The sequence below is a fragment of the Corvus hawaiiensis genome, chromosome 3 (assembly GCF_020740725.1).
Source record: "Corvus hawaiiensis isolate bCorHaw1 chromosome 3, bCorHaw1.pri.cur, whole genome shotgun sequence".
Lineage (NCBI taxonomy): Eukaryota > Metazoa > Chordata > Aves > Passeriformes > Corvidae > Corvus > Corvus hawaiiensis.
In genome coordinates this window covers 81,344,134-81,363,303 of record NC_063215.1, presented here as the reverse complement: position 1 = coordinate 81,363,303, position 19,170 = coordinate 81,344,134, and the positions used below count along the sequence as shown (strand labels likewise).

At 36.0% G+C, this 19,170-nt stretch overlaps 1 protein-coding gene across 5 annotated transcripts in view; it reads left to right on the top strand.

The window, feature by feature from the left end:
* The window catches only part of BIRC6 (baculoviral IAP repeat containing 6), a 176,726-nt gene that overhangs the window by 36,470 nt on the left and 121,086 nt on the right, over nt 1–19,170 (top strand). For all 5 annotated transcript variants that reach the window (XM_048299366.1, XM_048299368.1, XM_048299369.1 and 2 more), the window contains exons 12-21: nt 2,537–2,762; nt 7,077–7,237; nt 10,135–10,266; nt 11,477–11,608; nt 11,857–12,035; nt 12,617–12,747; nt 13,596–13,757; nt 13,864–13,995; nt 14,163–14,260; nt 15,456–15,603. In XM_048299366.1, coding sequence (XP_048155323.1) covers nt 2,537–2,762; nt 7,077–7,237; nt 10,135–10,266; nt 11,477–11,608; nt 11,857–12,035; nt 12,617–12,747; nt 13,596–13,757; nt 13,864–13,995; nt 14,163–14,260; nt 15,456–15,603 — 1,501 coding nt within the window. The remainder of the gene's footprint in view (nt 1–2,536; nt 2,763–7,076; nt 7,238–10,134; nt 10,267–11,476; nt 11,609–11,856; nt 12,036–12,616; nt 12,748–13,595; nt 13,758–13,863; nt 13,996–14,162; nt 14,261–15,455; nt 15,604–19,170) is intronic.

Here is a 19,170-nt window from a genome sequence, read left to right as displayed (position 1 = left end):
AAATTGATTTATTTATGTATAGACTTCAAAGTAGCTGTATCTTCAGATTGTCCACAAGCTGCAGGTCCTCCTTTGTAGTCATATAATTCAGACGTTGTGGTATTACTTGATGTTGTTCTGTAGCAGTTTCCAGAGAGTTGTTAGATACAAAGTAATGATCAGATAAACTGAATACTGTTTTTCTGTGGCATCAAGCTGAGCCACTAAAAGCTCTGAGAGGAGCTTAGTGGTCGTAAGGAACCAGTGCTGAAATGAGGGGTCTGAGTGGGAATTGTTGAAACTAAATGGTGGTTAAAGAACTCTTCATCTGAACTATCCAGGTTAAGGATAGTAAAGTCAGTAATACGGGACTCTTAGCATATATGAGAATGATTGTTAGGACTGTGCAAACATCTTCAGTAATGGGTCGTGATCAGCCTTTGCCCTCAGCATTTATAATATCAGTGTTGCTTCTCTTTTGGTCTTATGTATTAAACAACAGAAAAAACCATTTTCTTCCACTTCTGTCTTAGCATGTTTTTTAGACAGAGACACAGCTCAAGAGAAAGGTTTCTGTTTGGGGAAATGAACTCCTACAACAAGCAGAACCTTTTGCTCATATATATTATTACTTTATATTGTAGGCTTTACGTGTTTATTTTTCTGCACTGTTTGCATTCTAGAATGCATTTCTTGAATGTAATTTTCTAGCCTCAGTTTGTGACTTGGATGCGTTTTAAATTTTATGGCTTTAACAGAAAATAAGTTAATCTTACAGCAATCTTAGATTACTGTTTCCTTTTAAGGAGCAGAGGGTTTTTTGTGGTGAAGTAATCTAAAATAATGCTTCTTTTCGAAGTGAATTAAAAAAGAATATTAGTCTTCCTGACTGGTTTAAAACCTGTTTTCAAGTTTGCTGTTAGAACTTCGTCTTGTTATAACACTCTGTTAGAATAAATTTAAAGTCTTGTAATTTTTAAAAGAAGCCAAGTATACCTGACAGCAGTGGAAAGTTAAATCCTTCATTTTTCAGTTTTAGGCGTTGATTACATGTATGTGGTTGCTCTGAATACTTTGAATTTGGCTTTGTTTCCGTTGGAGGAGGAAGGAGAACGAAGCAGAAAAATCCAGTCTGATCAAAGATAGGCTTGTTGTTCAGTTTGAGCAATGATCTCACTTCTCATTGCAGTGTCATCCAGCTAATGAGGTTCACATTTGGCAGTTAAAAAAGTGGAGGTCTTTGCTGTATTATTGAAAATCAATTTCTAAAGCATTTCTAATTTCTTTGGCATTTTCCTGCCTCCTAGACTGAAAAGTAGAAATTATTACCATTTCAGTGAGGGTGAATTTATTACCTGTCCAAGTATCTCACCTCAAGCTCGACCTGGATTGCTTTTCAAGATGCTCTCTAGGTTCAAGCTTCACAGGGAGGGTGGTATTTGTGTTTGTGTATTATAATCTCCCCACCCTGGGTGGTGACAGTAGTAGTCAGGTAACAGACTTTCTCCTTTTAAAAACCATGATTTCTTTACAAGTAAAGGCTTTTCCTTCAAAATGCATTTTTAAGAGAAAATGCTCAAAATACTAGAAAATATACATTGTGCATATCTTATTTTCCCTCAAGTTTGGTTGGTTGGGGTTTTTTGTTTGGATGGTTGGGTTTTGTTTGGGGTTTTTTGTTTTGGTTTAGGTTTTTTTATTTGGTTGGGTTTGGTTTGGGTTTTTTTGATTGGTTTGGGGTTTTGTATGTCTAAGGAAATCTGATTATTTTTGGTTTCTTTTTGGTTCCTTTAGGTATTTGGCTTCCTGGGATATTTTAGTTTTCAATACTTCAATTAATATCCTTGTTTCCTTGGTACAAGGCCTAAATATAAAGACAAGAAGACAAAATAATTGTCTCGGCTCAGTGTCTTTTAAGAGCTTTACATAAAGCATGTTTGTTTTTCACTTACCCCTCTTTTAAACTGAATTGGGAACCTTCCACAGCATTGTAGTAATCCATCCTAAAACACATCTCTATTGATAATCAGGGGCCAAAGTAATGTTTTAAGCAGTGATAAAAATGCATAGTAATTCTGTATGTCTGTTTTTGTGACATATAAAACTTTTTTTTATCTGAGTCAATAGGGATATTAAAAAAATGTTTAATCAGCTTTGCATCTTCAAAGTATAATTACTAATTAATATAATTACTAATTACTGGCTAATTACTTATTCCTGATGCCTCTGTTGAATACCAGACAGTATGCTCAGACATCTCAGTACTTAGAAAATTTATTCCAAGTGAACTGCCTTCAAAGGATACTGGCTTCAAGGCTGGGATGTTTGGTTGCTTGTGTTTGGGGTTTTTTGTGGTTGGTTTTTGTTGTTGTTTGTTTAGGGTGCTGCTTTTTTGGGGGGAGGGAGTTTTTTATTATTCTTTTCTTAACTAAAAAACCTCCATATGACTTACAGTTCATTTTGCTTATAGCAGTTCTGATATATTTCAAACTTTTTAAAAGGATGTTGTAGAAAAAATACCTATGTAGTGATGAATGCATGTGCTGTAATTACTCAGGAGTTGATCTTTTGGTGGACCAGCCGTTCTCCCTTGAAACACTGACGTCCCTGGTGGAACTGACCCGTTTTGAAACCTTGACACCACGGTTTTCAGCCACTGTCCCTCCCTGTTGGGTGGAAGTCCAGCAGGAGCAGCAGCAAAGGCGGCACCCTCAGCATCTGCACCAGCAGCACCACGGGGATGCAGCTCAGCACACTCGGACTTGGAAGCTGCAGACAGACAGGTACATAGGGCAGCAGCGCACAAGGAATCGTGTGCATTGCTTAACTAGTTTGTGTAGCTGTACAACCACAGATCTCATGCAATTTAATTGTTTTCAACTAGTGTGCAAGTTTAAGAGCATGTGTTTTCAAAGATGATAATCCTCATTTGGTAGTTTGCATTATAGGTGTTCGTGAGATTGCCAGAGGCATTTTAGTGGACCTTGAAACAAACTGAAAAGTCAGGTTTTGAATTTTATTTGCCAAATGTGGTTATTACATTACATAATTAGACAAGCACATTTTCCAGAATTAGAGATATTCTTGATAGTTTCTATAAAAGTCTGATTCACCTTTCTTAGGTATACACACATTTTGAGCACATTATTTAATCCGAAAATGCAAACTGTGGGTGCCAGTGTGACTAATTAATTGTCTTAAATGAAATGGTATTGTAATTTACTTCAAAATATGAAGGTAGAATCTGGATTTATGTCTATTCAAGTTAAATCTTTATATAGGAGATATTTAAGCCACTCCAGAGCCCTAGTAGTACTAAAGTTTAGGCAGTATTTTCATTGAAATGAAGTTCACCAACATGCTGTGTGTAGCAATACTTAGTTTTTTACACATGACATGAGAACTTGGAATTCCTCTGGGCTCCTAAATACAAGTACAGCAGTGTTGCAGTCTCCTTGAAGAATTGCTTAAAACCTACATGAAGTAGCTTTGTGCAGCTTTTTGTGAAAAATGCTTGGAGAAACAAAATGTAAATAGAAGTTTCTTTGGTTTATTAAGGGATGTGAATAAAGACACTACAGGATCTTTTGGGTCAGACTGCTACACATCTGTTCCACTGATGTGTAACATTTGGATTGTCATGTAGACTCAGAATAGCCATAGATTGAAAACAAGGAAATGGCCAGAGGGTCCTAGGGGAGCTAGAGGTCATGTGTGGGGCAAAAAAAGCATGTCCTATAAACAACTGAAAGATAGCAAGTGATAATGAAGCATTCCAGGTGGGAAAACATGTAATAGATGCAGGCATCTCCTGGGCTGACACATAACAGGAGCTGAACTAAATAAATGTTCATAAGCTATGGTTAAAAACTTGCAATATATTATAGGCTTTAAAACCTTTATTTATCTTGTGGTTTTGCTTTGTGTAAGTCAAATATTCTGTATGTAGCAAGGGGAAGGGAGGTGGTTCCTTGCAAAATAACTTCCAGTTGATTATCCAGGTGTGTTCAGCAACAGTTGAAAAGTAACGAGCTATCAATATGAAGTTATAAGGAAGCAAGCAGTGAAGGTAATAGCAGTTAATTGTAAGGGGATAAGTGGAAAATTAGCTTATGAATATAGTTTCATTAGAGGAAAAGAAGTATGCCTGCTGCTAAGTAAAACACGGTTGTAAAGGGGAAAAGTTAAAAGTTTTGGTTTAGTACTGGAAATCTTTGACAGCTGCTATGTGACTCATGATGAAAATTATTAAATTACAGTCCCTTTGTTCTTAGGGTAGAATCTTAAGATTGAAAGCCATGTTAGCTCTTAATTAAAAGTTATCTGGGAAGAAACTTTTTGATTTCTGGATTATTTTTTGGTTGTTACTATGAGGTTCCTTTTATCTTCTTTTTGCGTGCCTCATACTGATACCTATCACCATGTGGGATTACAGTGTTAGATGGATGAGTAATGCAATTTGATATGGTAATTCTTTTGTTTCTCAAATAGAAAGAGATAATCCTGTAACTGTATTTTAGAAAATGGCATTATATTGCAATCCTAGTTTGTTATTTTAAAAAGACTGTTCAACAAAGAAAACAGAAAAGCAGAGTCTGGTTTACCTTGTGAATTATCTAAATATCAGTATTGTACCCTCAGCAGTAATTTAACTGAAATGTTAAATGAGGTTAATTCTTTTAAAAGAGAGATACATGAATTCCTAATATGCATGGATAAAGCAGTGACATCTGAGTTTCCTGGCTTTTTCTCAAATTTATGTAGCATGTATTCATCTTATGGAGACATATTTTAAAATATATGAAAGAAGGAAGAGCTAGATACTAATGTTCTTTCCAGTGTTTAACCTCTGGAAATGTCTTTGCAGTTCAAAGTTCAGTTGCATTGGAAGATCAGATGGTGAGATGTTCTAGAGAAGGAATGAATAAGTGTGTTGAAAAATATCTTGTGGTTGAGAATGACGCTATATTGGCGTTTGGAACACAGTATGGATTGTATGTTCTTCTTTAGAGAGATGCTATAGATTTAGGTGGGTTTCAAAGGTAGAAGAGTTCCTAAAAGACTTTGCATTAGATTATCAGAGAAAAGTGATATTTAGGATAGATATGCTGAGATACTGAGAAAATAATAAGGAAGTAATTTGTTTGCTACTTTGGAACTTTACACATGAATAAAGGATGTACTTAAGCAAACCTATGAGATACTAAAAAAAAAAATCTTGAAAGGGAAGTCTTAACTAATCAGAGAACTAGATTGTGAAGTTTATTGTCAGAGGTATAAGAAAATCTCTTTACTGCTGGGTTAATATGAGACTTTAATGGAGGTTGTTTATTCCATCCATACCTATTGAGCATCTGCTGCTCAATTCTGTCTAAAATTGATTTCTGGGGTAGACAAGTAACAGTTGTAATTTGCTATGGCTGTGTGCATTGTATGCAACACACAGACTATAAAAGACTGCTGCAGACAAAGTGGTTTATTATTCATTTCTGGGTTTGTACCAGATCTTTAACTAAAACTGGATGAGCAGAATATTACTTTGTCTTTCAGAAGTCTGGCTCCTTTGAGTGTCTTATTTAGTCCATGCTTTGCATGACATGAAATACCACCCCCAAACTTTTCTCTGTTTGGCACTGGATTATGTGTACTCCAAGCTAGAGGAAAGGCATGAGTGATTCTAAGTATTTAGTATTACAGTTGCTAACAGAGGTTTAGGGTTTTTTTTTCCCCAGAGCAATGGGATACATTTTCATTATATTTTATTTGTTTGTGTTCTTTGTACAGTTAGCTGAAAATTCTTCACTGTTACTTCTTGAATCATAACCACAAATTCTCTTCTGTCCATCTTTCACTTCTGTCCATCGTTCCTCCCAAAATCTCTGCTTTTCTGTGTTGCTTGCTCTGGAAAGCTGGCATGCCATTTCATTACTTGTACCTGAAATCTCTTTTAAGTCTATTACATGTGCCTGAAGGAGATCTGGCCTTCAGGGATATTACTGTAAAGAAATAAATACATTTGCACCATTCCTTAATCTATTTTAAAATGGTTTTCTGCACAATACTCAGTGTGTAGCATGCTATTGGAGTTAAAATATTTATTTGTGAATTAGGTGTTAGAAAGACATTTCAAAAATATTTATAGCAGCATACTCAGTTTCTTAGTGTTCTCAGTTATACAACTAAATAAGTATATCAAAGTAATATTTAAAAAAAATATTTACTGCCAAATGAAGGAGATCAAGAAGTTCAATTATTTAAAAAAATGTGTACAAGCAGAACAGTTGACACATTATTAGTTTTATTTTCATTGCTCTTTGGTTTGAACAATTTTTTGCAAACCCTAGTGTATCAAACTATGGAACGGATCATTGAGGGGTACTTGTCTCAAGTTTACACTTTCAGTGTAAAACCAAACTTGTCTTCAAAACTAAAATGTGACTTACTAAAAGGAAGCTGCACCCTTTTGCCCAGCACAGGCTTCTGAATGTGCGTCTGGTAAGAAGCATGTTTCATCCTGTATGAATTATCAAACGTGCTTTAAAAGTAATTTCAAAGTAGTATTTTGAGTCTCCTGTATGTTGATTTTGTACCACTTTCTCAAACACGCAACGCATTGGTAAGTGTTAAACAATGGATAAGGGCAACTTAAGGGAGATTACAAGGTAGGTACTTCCAATCATGCTTTTGTACACTTCACTAATCGATCCTCTTTTAGTGTTGTGTTTGCTTTTTTATTCTCATACCTTTTTTCATGGAAACAAGTAGCTGGTATTTATAGTAATAAGAAAACCATACTGTGATGAAGGTAATAGGGAATCTTTCCACTGCTGCTTTTATCTGAACACTGTTTCACCCTGCCATATCAATTGGCTTTTTAACATCTTCACAAAATTAATATGGTTAGCTTGAAAGCTTGAAAGCTTTAAAGTTTGAAAGACTTCTACTTCAGAAATCCATGCAGATGTCAAGTAAGACAAAATAAGTTTTTCTTCTTGTTAGACAGTGTGCATAGATGCAGAATGGACTGTGTGATGCTGCCTGCATGATCTGAATTTTCTCCTGACACTGGGTCATTGTCTTATTTTATTTCCTGACAGCAACAGCTGGGATGAGCATGTCTTTGAACTGGTTTTACCAAAAGCTTGTATGGTTGGACATGTGGACTTCAAATTTGTTTTGAATTCAAACATCACAAACATCCCTCAGATTCAAGTGACTTTACTGAAAAATAAAGCTCCAGGCTTAGGAAAAGTCAATGGTAAGAAAAAAACTTAAGATATCTTTCAGAACATTATTTCTTTTCTCAAACTCATTATTCTCTGTGATGTATATCAGAAAAATTGCTTGTAATTGTGTAAGAATTTCACTTTTACTGCTTTATTCTGTTTCTTAGTATCATGGGCTCTTTTCTCTTATCATGCTTGAATGTAAATTGTGGAGGCAAACTGGGTAAACAGTTCCAAAATCTTGACATTTACACAAGTGAAAGTACATAGCTCAGAAAGACTGAACTCAATTATAATTCTGTACTGCATGAATCCTACAGTCATTAAAAATAAGTTGTCAATTGTAAATCATCCTAGAGATTGATTAAACAAATGGTGCTCTTTTAGTTCTTGACATAGTAAAAAAAAATAATAATAAATTATTCTAAGTCACAGAAGGAAATTATTTGCCAGTGAGAAAATAGCAAGGCTTTTCTTGATGGCAGTAAGAAAATCCCTGGCTTCCTTGGGAATTCTCTCATCATTTGGCTCATTAACTAAACTATGTGAAAGCTGCAGTATAATTTCACCTTTTGTTCCTTGCCGCTTTGACTGAGTAGACCAAAGTTAGGAATGCTCTTGCCTTGCAAGACTCCTAACTGGACTCTGCATCTTACTAGCTCTCAGGGAACCTGTGAGGGAGTAGCATAAATTGAAAAGTCATTTCTTTGATGTGGAAGTGCCTCTATTGGGATTTTCCTGTGGTGAGCGTGTTCGTTTCATATCCTGCTGCCTTGTCTGCTGGGAGTGGAAGGTATTACATGCAGCACCTCCTTTTATTGAGGCATTAATTGGTTATCTTTAACTGGCCACCTCTGTTTCAAAAGCTTCTGGGAATTGACTGTTTCAGAGAAATCTTGCTGTCAGATATTAAATTGGTTGCTGGATATAAAATGTGTTGAGGAGAACAGCAAGCATGATCATAAAAGCCCTTTTCCCTCCTGCTTTTCCTATTTCTTCTTAATTGCTAAGTAAGACCATCCCACTTACACAGGAGTAACAGCTGTAAATTTCAAAAAGGAATATAGGCATTTTAAACATCATTGACATGCTTTCATAAAACTTCACTCTGTAGCATCCCCCAGTGTTTAACAGCAAAAGTCGTGTGCTGGAGATGCTCCTTTAAATAATGTAAACTGGTTGTTACCCAAGAACAAAATATGCTAGCATATTAATATTCTTTGAGGAAAGCCTGTTCTTTTAGGAATCAAGATGGTTTAGATTTAACAGAAGTGCTGTTAAAGTTTTAGTAAAGTAAAGTAAAGTAAATCTTAAAGTAAAGTAAATCTTAAAGTAAAGATTTAACAGAAGTGCTGACTGCAGGACAGCAGTCAACAGGTGTTCTTTCAGTTTCTTCATTTTTTTTAATACTTGATGTAAAACCTTAATTTTAACATGTAGGAGAAATATGTTCTATCAAAAAAAAAAACCAAAAAACACCAGAACGGATTGTCCATGTTTCTCTCCTGAATGGAACCTGCTTTGTTTTCAGCATGATTTCAGGCCATTTGCAGATCTGGATGTCAGAATTAATCAGAAAATCTTCACCTATGAAACAAAACAATAGAAGAAAAGTTAAACTCTTTTCCTTAATGCTTCAATTTCAAACACTTCTGAGCAAACAGTTCCATGAGTTGGTAATTCCTTAGAGACATTTGATTTAGGTGTGAACTAAATTGCCAGAGCTCTCTGTGAATGCTTTTCAGCACAGCATACTGAGCAGAAGACATGACAGAGCTCTTCCTGAAAATGACATTTCACTTCCTTACATGCAATATACTGGAATTTGCTTTTTTCTGTTACAGACAGGGTAGAGTAAGCATTGAATAGGGGATCAGGCAGTATGGAAGGACTGGGGAATGTGAGAGCACCTGCAAGGCAGCCTCGTCAAAGTTTTTTCTTTTTTACTCAGTAGGATTGGAGATCCACAACTAACCAACATCTTCTCCAAGTGTAGCTGCATTGCAGTTATTTCCTTCTCTTTTTCAATTTCTTGAGTTTTGGAAAAGGACTTTAGTGACATTTGCCTTTTCTCTATGCACTGTTGAATAAAATAATAGGACACTAATGATTTCATTATAAGGGAAGACAAAGCTAGATAATTTATATCTGTGATAGATCTTAACCAAAATGTCCCAATCCTAGGGAGATGTAATATTCAAGATAGTTTGATGGCTCTTGGAAATGTATAAAAACCTCAGACTGGAATTCAATTAACTTCCCTCCCTCCTTTCTCTCCTTCCATGGGGTGAGAAAGGAACTGAAATTTTAAGATAATGAGATGTAGGGAAGATGTGTAGGGCAGAGTTTATTCAGTCATTATTTTGTATGACAGGAGCCCTGGAAACAGTTAAATATGTAGTGTGTAGTAATGGGAAGGCCAGAGGCATAATTCTTCCGGTTGGGAACTAATGGTTTTTTGGTCTGGCAGTTAATTCACTGTATATGCTTCTTGTTAATTTGCTGGCATGTCCTCTTCATCTATAATTCATGTGATCCGTTTAATTGGAAAAAGAACTGTATTTAAGTATTACCAAAATAATGTTTGATGTTCAGCAGGAGCAATCCAGTTATTTTAACTTTAAATTATCAAACTTTAAGTACTGGAATTTAATTGCTTAGGAGTAATCTGTAGTTGATTATTAGGGGAAAAGAATTTGGGCAGTGTTAAAGCAAAACAGGCTCATTACAGGTCATGCGGAAATACTATTTTTTAACTATTTGCTGCAGCTTCAATCCATATGAAAAATATGTCTTTGTGTATTTGTGGGTTTATATTAGAAATATTGCTGTGGGCAGAAAGCTGATAATTTTGCTATGCAAACTACCACTTTTGTTTTTCCTGAGCCTTGAACAGTGTTTGAAATCATGCTAATATTTTTATTTCCAGAAGCAGCAGTAGATAGACAGATCACATTTCCTTTATCTCCAGCTCATAACATTGAAGTGGAGAGAAATGGAAAACCAGGACTGGTAGAATTCAATGAGGAAATGCAGTATATGGATGTAGAGGAACCACAATGTAAGTTTTATTGATCTTGTTATACTTCAATTAAAATAGGAGCTTGCTTTTTTCTTCTTTTAATGATAAATTTGAATTCCCCTGCAAAAATTTCTCAGACATTAAGATAGACTGACTTTTCAGCTGTATTCAAAGTTATTTCTCTCACTGCACTGTTTGCTGTATGAGTTGAAAGTTTAACAGAAACACAACAAAAATGTGCAAAACTACTAGAGAGGTTTGGTGCTTACAAGCAGATGAATATTTATTTGAATTTAGAAATCAAGTAGATTGATAGGACACCTTTCTAAGTGAAGTTGCTAGCCTGTTTCAGCAGTATTTTACTTTGTTTCTTTGACTAGTTTTAATATAATTTTTCTTTGCATGCCTGGGTTTTGTAGAGATTGCTGCAGTTAACCAAGAAAGCAAGGAGCAGAACATAAAGAAATCATAACTAGGCCACATCACATGGACTGTGCCTGTCTTTATAACTTCTCTTGTTAACTAGCGCTCTTCCACAAAATGTCTTAGACTGTGAAAGGCAGTGAGTGGGTCTGGGTGAGGAGAGCTGCAGACTAAAATTTGACAGTTGGAGTGATTCAGTTCTAGAGCTATGGTTTTTTTGCTTGGTCCTTTCAACAGTCTTACTTCACAGCTTATCTAGAGCATGACTGTAAAGGTCCTTTCCAACCCAAACCATTCTATGATTCTATGACTCCAAGACAGGAGGGGTTACAAAGGATCAGGGGAAGGATCAAATGGGTGATAAAGGAGGTGTTTCATGCTGAGAAAGGAGCAGCAGATGAGTGAATGATAATTTCAGTAATTTGTATATCCCATAGAAGAAACAAAACTGTCTTTGTTTTAAATTTATTTTTAATTTTGTTCTGTTTTAAACAGTATTATCCTGCTTCAGTAACGACCCAGTAAGGGTGTGACTCATATATATTGGTTCTTTATTTAATCAGCTGTGTATTTTGTGGCTTTTGTAAGCCAGTCAACATATATGTTATCCGTATAATGCAACTGAAAATGGTTTTAAAAATGCTGTTTACCTTAATTGATTTCACTGGAAAATATCTAAAAGTGAACTTCAAGCCATTTTTTATGTTGAGTTACATGTATTTAGTGGTCAGAGTTTGACATGGTGTATTTTTAATCCATGCAAATGATCAGATTTTGTGACTTACTTACGGCTAATTGAGATCCATATTGCTCATGTTTTTGTAAGGTCTTAGATTGTGTCCATTTCTGGAGGAACACAAAGAAGATATACTTTGTGGTCCAGTATGGCTGGCTACTGGACTTGATCTATCAGGACATGCTGGAATGTTGACGCTAACAAGTCCAAAGCTTGTTAAAGGTAAACCCGTTTATTATGCTATTCGCATGAAGTGTGACTGAAGTGCATCTCATACTTCTGTAGTCAGCCATAGGTTTGTTATTTATTTTTACATTGACAAATTTTGCTGTGTAACACCATAGTGAGTTGCTCTTTCAAACTGATGATCAAGTACTGTAATTTATGTGGTTGATCTGTTCTGTTTACAACTTGCAATCTGTTTAAACTGTGCAAATTCTTCCCCCTCCCTTGTTGTTCTCCACTTTTAGGCATGGCTGGTGGCAAGTATCGTTCATTTTTAATTCATGTTAAAGCAGTGAATGACAGAGGAACAGAAGAAATCTGCAATGGTGGCATTAGACCAGTGGTTAGAATACCTCCTCTAAAACCTCAAACGAACAAGGGCCATTCTCTTGCTTCATTGTTGGCAAAAGTTGCAGCAGGCAAGGTAATAAATAGCTAAGGAAGATTCATGTGTTAGTAGTAGACTTGGTATGATTCCTGTCATCTGAAAACGAAACAGCTGTTAGCAGAATTAAGATCCATTAAAAGACTACCTTCTGAAGAGGTGACACTGTGTTGACACCTTCAAGAATTAGAGTTCAACATTTCTAAATTGTTTCTTTTGTGCAAATTTAATGGAAAAAGTCTGTTCTGCCACTTTCACATTCTGAACACTTGTTTTTGAAACTTTTGTTTCCTTGAGTATTTTCAGTAGTTGATAGGCCTTATCCTTCTATGAAGATGTGTGTGTGTGTGTGTTTTACTCTTGATCATTGTAGTTGTAAGATGGGATGATATGATGTACATCTTGTGGACATTATTAGAATAGTTAGAGCATAATAGATTACAGAACATGAATAATTTATTGTTCTATAGTATAGAATTTAGTGAATAAAAATAGTTAATTTTAGTACAATGCTCAAACTGAGAGATTTTAGTGAACTGCTTGCATTTCACTGAACAATGTATAAGAATAAATCAGAACCAATGTGATTTATGAATGTTATTTTTTTCTGAAAATATAAGGAAAAGCCGTCTAGCAAAATTGAAGCCACTACTACTTCAAGAAAATCAGATAATCTGCGAGGCTGCGACTTACTTCAAGAAGTCTCTGTAACAATTCGAAGATTTAAAAAAACTTCAATTTCAAAGGAAAGGTTAGTAGTTGTTTTTTAAATCTGAAGGAATATTAGCTTTAGTTACACTTCTTATAAAAAGCTTAGTTCTCAAAATAGCTCAGGTCAAGATACTGTTTCAAGTTGTCATTTCATAAGCTTATTTTATATGGAAAATCATGTAAATTGCAAGTTAGAGGGCACTATGCTGTGAAAGTTGTGGTAGAATAACACCATGCATGAAATTATGTGTCAAGTGGGGTTTTTTGCCTGACTTCAAAAGGCAAATGTAAATAAGTTTTCTTGGTAAAACAGATACATTTTTTAAAGGAAGCATCTTCCCTTTCTATTTCCTCATTGCCTTGTTTCTTACAGCAGAAATTAGATTATTTGTCAAAAAAGTTTAGAATCAAATTTAGCTAACAAAGAAGTGGTTGAAGTCTCTAGTTTGGTGCTGCAGACCTAGACGCAAGTAATAGAGTATTTAAAGTGTATTATCATCTGCCACCCTGCAGTGATGGCACTGACTGTAATGGGCATAAAAGAGGTTATCGAGGCTGCAAAGAGGTATGTGCAAAGTTGTAAGAGTGATGTAGATGGTGAAAGTTTGTTTAGGTTTAGAAGTTGCTAGACAAGTTAATAGGGGTGAAAAAACTTCATAGAAGCTTACAAGATATATCATAATGTAGGAAGTTCTGTGAGCAGAAAATAGGACACTTGGGAATGTGTGCACAGGAAGTACTGTATATGCTTGTGTAGTGCTTTTCCTTTCATCTAGGATTCTCTTTTATGCTGCTCCTAGGACAGGATACAAAGCTGGAGAGACACTTTATTGGGAGAATGGCCATGTTGGATAATTGTGGTTTTTCTTTCCTTCCCCTCCTCCCTAGAGTTCAACGGTGTGCCATGTTACAGTTTTCAGAGTTCCATGAGAAGCTTCTCACCACTCTTTGCAAGAAGACAGAGGATGGACTGACTACAGAACATGCTCAGAGTCTTGTACTCGACACACTTTGTTGGTTGGCCGGAGTCTATTCAAATGGCCCTGGCAGGTAAGGGAGGAATTGTGTTCAAATTATCATGGCTATTTCTCAGTATCAGTTTGGTTAAAAAAAAAGTTTTATATAATTCTCTAAAGTATGCAACTTGTTTCCACAGCTCGAAGGAGGGAAATGACAGTTTGCTTACTAAAACACGTAAATGTGTCTCTGATATTATACGTGTTTGCTTCTTTGAAGCTGGGCGGAGCATAGCTCACAAATGTGCACGATTTCTTGCACTATGCATCAGGTTAGTGCTAATTATTTGCATATATTTATTTTTGTTTATTTCTATTTTACATGTATTTGGGGGATTTGCATGCATTCTAAATTGAACATATGTGTTTGTAACTGTTTCATCTTGTGTAAGAGATTTCATCCTTCTTTCTTACTTCATTGTGTCTGGTTTTTTTGTAGCAATGGAAGGTGTGACCCAAGTCAGCAAGGGTTTGGATCAGTTCTTCTAAAAGCTTTACTCGACAATATGCCTCTTTTGCCTGCTGCTGCCACAGGTGGTATGTATGCAGTGTTGTTGTCATAAAAATACATGGTACATTTGTCGTGTTGGACTCTCTTGTGAAATTAGAATGAGGTAATTGTTCGGTTAGTTCAAAACACTCCTTGGAGTGGTCTGGTCATGAAGTAGACATTTGTAGTTGGTGGATTTTTAAGCAAATAAGCTTGATTAAACCAGAGCATGAAGTCTGACATTTTTGGAAGAGCTTAAGTAAGTTTTGTAAGAATTCTGAAAGGTGTTTAGCAGCAACAGATTCTGTTGACATCAGTTATGGTCAGGGTTGTCTGTTATTTTTTAAAATTAGGAGAGAGCCAGGAAACTTGACTATCCCAATGATGTCCAACTAGCAATCCACTTCTGATTCTTCTACACTAAAAGGAAATTTAAACTAAGTTAAATTCCTTCCTTATCTATAGTGCAGTGTAACGGTCTCTTAGCACCTTGTTGAAGCATCTGGAGTGCCAGATGGAATGGGAAGATGACTTTACGTTCGTATTTTGGGTGGCAAGGCCTGCTTTTCACACTAGGACATTGTTGAATTTTAGCTTGGCATCACTGAGGGGTCTTGCAGAAAAATCAGTTTGCATTCCAAAAGGCTTGTTGTACTACCACCTAGGTCAAAACACTTAACACACTGCTACAGAGGGTATGGAATGCACAGGGAGGGAAGGAGGAGGAGGCTGAGATTTGTGTTTCTGTACAGTTACCACCGTGCTGTGCTCCCAGAACTGATTTGTATGGAAGCAGTGCCTCCAGCAAATACCGAGTAAGGAGACAGCAACCAGAACCAGAGGATGAAAGGAGAAAAAGAGCTGGATCTGGAGTATGGCTTGGCTCTGATGGGATTGGAACCCCTAGCCAAGCACCTTAATATATCAAGAGCATTTTGATTGCTGTGGGTAAAAGCAATGAAAGAAGTTTACAAAGCTGTCTCTTGGGAACCTTTCTTTCCTTCAATTATGTGTTAGTTGATAAGAGAATTAGAAGTACTTGTGGAAACTTACAATTTCAGAATGATTCTTAATTGAAGTCTCTCAAGAAAGGGGAAGGGGTAGAATACCTCCTAGTCTGTATTCGGTAACCATTAGATAATTATTTATCACTTCCAATGATTATCCTTCAAAGTATGCTTTCTCAGTGAAAAGTTTATATCATGTTTCACCTGAAATATATATTTTTTTTTTTTAATGCAGGATCTGTGTATTGGTATTTTGTATTGCTGAACTATGTAAAGGATGAAGATTTGGCAGGATGCAGTACAGCTTGTGCATCATTGCTGACTGCGGTGTCCCGGCAGCTGCAGGATCGCCTAACACCAATGGAGGCGTTACTTCAAACAAGGTACTAAGAATTGTGGTTGTTGTAAACTTAGTAAAAACAAACCTAAGAACTGTCTAATGCCATCCTTTGGTGTTCTGAAAAAGGTTGTGTGCTGTATTTGTTTGAGAAAGGATTAATTTGCTAAAGTTCTGGAAAAAAGTTTTAACATGTACAAAGTTAAAGTTGAATTTAATTGCTATCTCACATTTTGAATCAGCAAATGTGTATGTGGCGTTTGAAGTCTGTGCAATCCTTAAATTAGTATTTATGATGTTTAGTGTAAGGACTAACAAAGCATGTCCTATTTTGACTCTTGGAGGGAATTAAGTATACTGAATAGTTTCAGTTTGGCATAGTGCTTCACAAAATTATAGTCTTTCAGTAGGCTGACCATACATTTAATGTATTTCTTCTAAAGGCCAGATTCTAAGTGTAGAGACCTGGAGTAATTTACTGGGAATGCAGGTTCTTCTTTTAAATTACATATCAATGTAATTTAGGACCGTGTTGTCGCATCTTTTGCGTATTGAACTGATTGGCCGTTTAACTTTGGATTTACGTGACACAGAAAGGAAATTTCTGATGGTTCAGTTTTGTAGCAGTTTCCAAAGCTGCATTATGGTGGTGGAAAAGTGCTGCTGTTTGACAGCTCTTTCAGCTGTGGTTCAGGTGCGAGAGTTTTCCTCAAAGTCAAGCAAGATCAAGGTAGAAGAGGTTTGGTGGAGGTTGGTTCAGAATTTTCAGATAAAATTGAAAAGGTAATAGAAAATGTAGTAAGGAAAGGTGTGGAGGAGGGAGGATATCTGTTTATTTTTGGTTTTGCTTTTAAAGAACTATAATTCCAAAATACTTCATAAAAACTTAGTCTCAGGTATTACACTTGGATCCTTATCCTGCTGTCTGCTGCATTCCTCTACTTAGTTGTTAATATATTTCACCATCTGTAGTCCTTGCAGTTGCTTAGAAGACATCCCAGCAATAGAAATGGTATCTGGCATAATTGAGAATTTTGAAAAACAGACAAAGTGAATCGAACCAAAGGGAGGAGAAAAATGTGAAAATTACACTTGATATGAGAATGACACCTTTCTGTGGGAATCAAGTTGTTCCTTCATATAAATTGCTTCCAAGTACTTTCTTTAAACAGCATATCTGAAATAGAAGGTTTTCCTCCTTCCCAGTTGACCACTTTTGAATTTGGTACGTGTGACATTTCAGATCACCTTCTGGTGAACACAGCTGTCTGCATGGCAAGGGAAGATTTCTGAAGTGAGCTCATTCTTGGTGTCCTTCAAGCTTAGATTTTCTGAATGATTCTAAATGGTGTTTTACTGATTTTCTTCTTGGAACTAAATTCCTCTTTTAACTCCGTAACCCCATAGGTAGTTTAAGAGTAGCAGCAAATGACTTACTTGATTACAATAGCTCTCTAGCAAGGACTGACTATTCCTTCATTTAATTTACTAGTCTAAACAAAATTTGTGAGCCTTTTCTTCATATGTCTGCAGATCAAGAAAATACTGTCATTTTTGAGATTTGGTTTTTGGTTTTGGTTTTTTTGTTAAGGAGAAATTAGTAGGCAGCCATAGCTTTACCCTTTTCCCCTTTCCTCTTCCCAAACTGTATTCTGTCTTTTTTGTGTGCATTTGTATTGCAGAGTTTATACTATTGTGTTTTTCCTCTTTGTCATTGGTCCCAGCTGCAATAGCCTAACATCTGGTAATCAGCTAAAAGCAGATGTCTAATTAATGGATCTGCACATTCGTGGGAGAGTAATACTCATTTTGCTGTCATGTGCTGCAATAAATCAAGTAAAACTTGCAAGGATAAGGCCAGTAGGGTGTGTTACATGATTTGCAGGTCAGAAAACAACAAAGAAAGAGATTTCAGATAGGATTTTAGGCTGTCTTAAAAAAAGCAGGTTGGTTTTGTCTCTAGCAAATCTGAGAAAATTTTTCCAGCCTGTTCTTCAAAGTACCAGATTCATGTACTCATGGAATTAAATTATTCTATATATTGTAAGGTGTTACATGGTTTAATTACTGTTATCATTAGTACTTGAACCTGTCTCCTGCTCACATCTGATCTGAAAACTGTCTTGCTGCAATTAAAGCCTTTTAGTGCTTGTGTCCTGCCCACGTTGGCACTGGAGAGCAGATTCATTCTAAACAAATTCTGGATATCTGGAGTGTATTTTTATCTTCATTGTATTCTCCAGGTCTGTAGTCATTCTTAAAGCATTTCCTTGAGCCGTTTTCTTTGGTCCTTAACCTTCCTCGTGTTGTGATACACGAAATTTGAGACATTATTCCAGTTGAGGGCTCTGATGAATGAAGCAGAAGAGGTATTTCGCATAGTTTATATTCATTACTGCACAGATGAGTAAGGTGATTGATGAGTTTTTACATGACATTCTTGATTTAGTCTTTGTTGTTTTTTTGATGTACCTTCTATATCCTTTTGTGAAAAGGATTGTTAATGAAGCTTAAAACTGTGAACCTGATCATTCCTGCTGAAAAATGGGTAAAAGGCACTCTGCTTGTTGAAATAAATCTGGGTTGGACAGAATAAATTAAACCCCTCTGCAGTATGTTCAAATTCTGATTCTACTCTACAGTGCTCTTGTAGAATTTTTACATTTTATGACCTGCTTACTTAATAAATCAAACTCCTCATTTAAAACATGTAAGTAATCAGTATTAGTGTTGAGCTGACCTGATTTATTAAATTTTTAAATCTGATGTCTAAAGCAGGCTGTGAAGGTACCCCACTGAATTTTGTCTGAGCAGTTTCGTGTGTTTTAGTAGCCACTTTACAGTAGCATGTTGTCTTGGCTGGCGTTTGAAAAAAGGTCAGGCAGCAAACACATCAGTCCTGTCAGATGTGCAGGATGCACTGATCCTGTCTAATGCATGCTTGTAAAGAGCAACCAAGTCTATCCTGTGTTGTTCTGAGCATAAAGTTACTTTGAATTTGCTGCCTTGTAAGTTATTTTGAATTTGCTTCCCTTGTAAGGGAAATGCAATGTTAAATGGGTTGATCTGTAATTCTCAGATGATCTGTAGCAATTATTGCCCTTTTGTAAGATTGTTCATCATTTTCTGATTATTCCAGTCATAGTATTTTGTGGCCAAAAGCACTGAGCCCAGCTAATGTGGAAGCATTTTAACATTCATAGAAATCTAGAATCTGTTTTTACCTTGTTGCTTTCATGTAGACATTTACACTTTCGTGATTACTGGATCAAAAAAGATGTTTAAATATTTCAGCCTTCTCAACATTACCTGTTGGGGGTTTTTACCTCATCTGGTAAAGAAAAGACAAACTGCTCAGAGGCAGAGGGAAAAGGGGGTGGAAGAACTTACTGTCCCTGCTGGTGTTTGTGGAAATATTTCAGATTTCTTCTGTCTCTTGCCAAAGTGCAGAGTGTTATGTTTCTCACTTTTATACCTACACAGATGCATTCTTTCTTTCTACTCTGGCTTAGTAATTTGGCCTGATTTCCATTTTTTTCCTCTTTTCAGTTGCTGGTAATAGGTATTGGTAAATACAAAAAAAACCCAACCAAAACAAACACAAACAAAACCA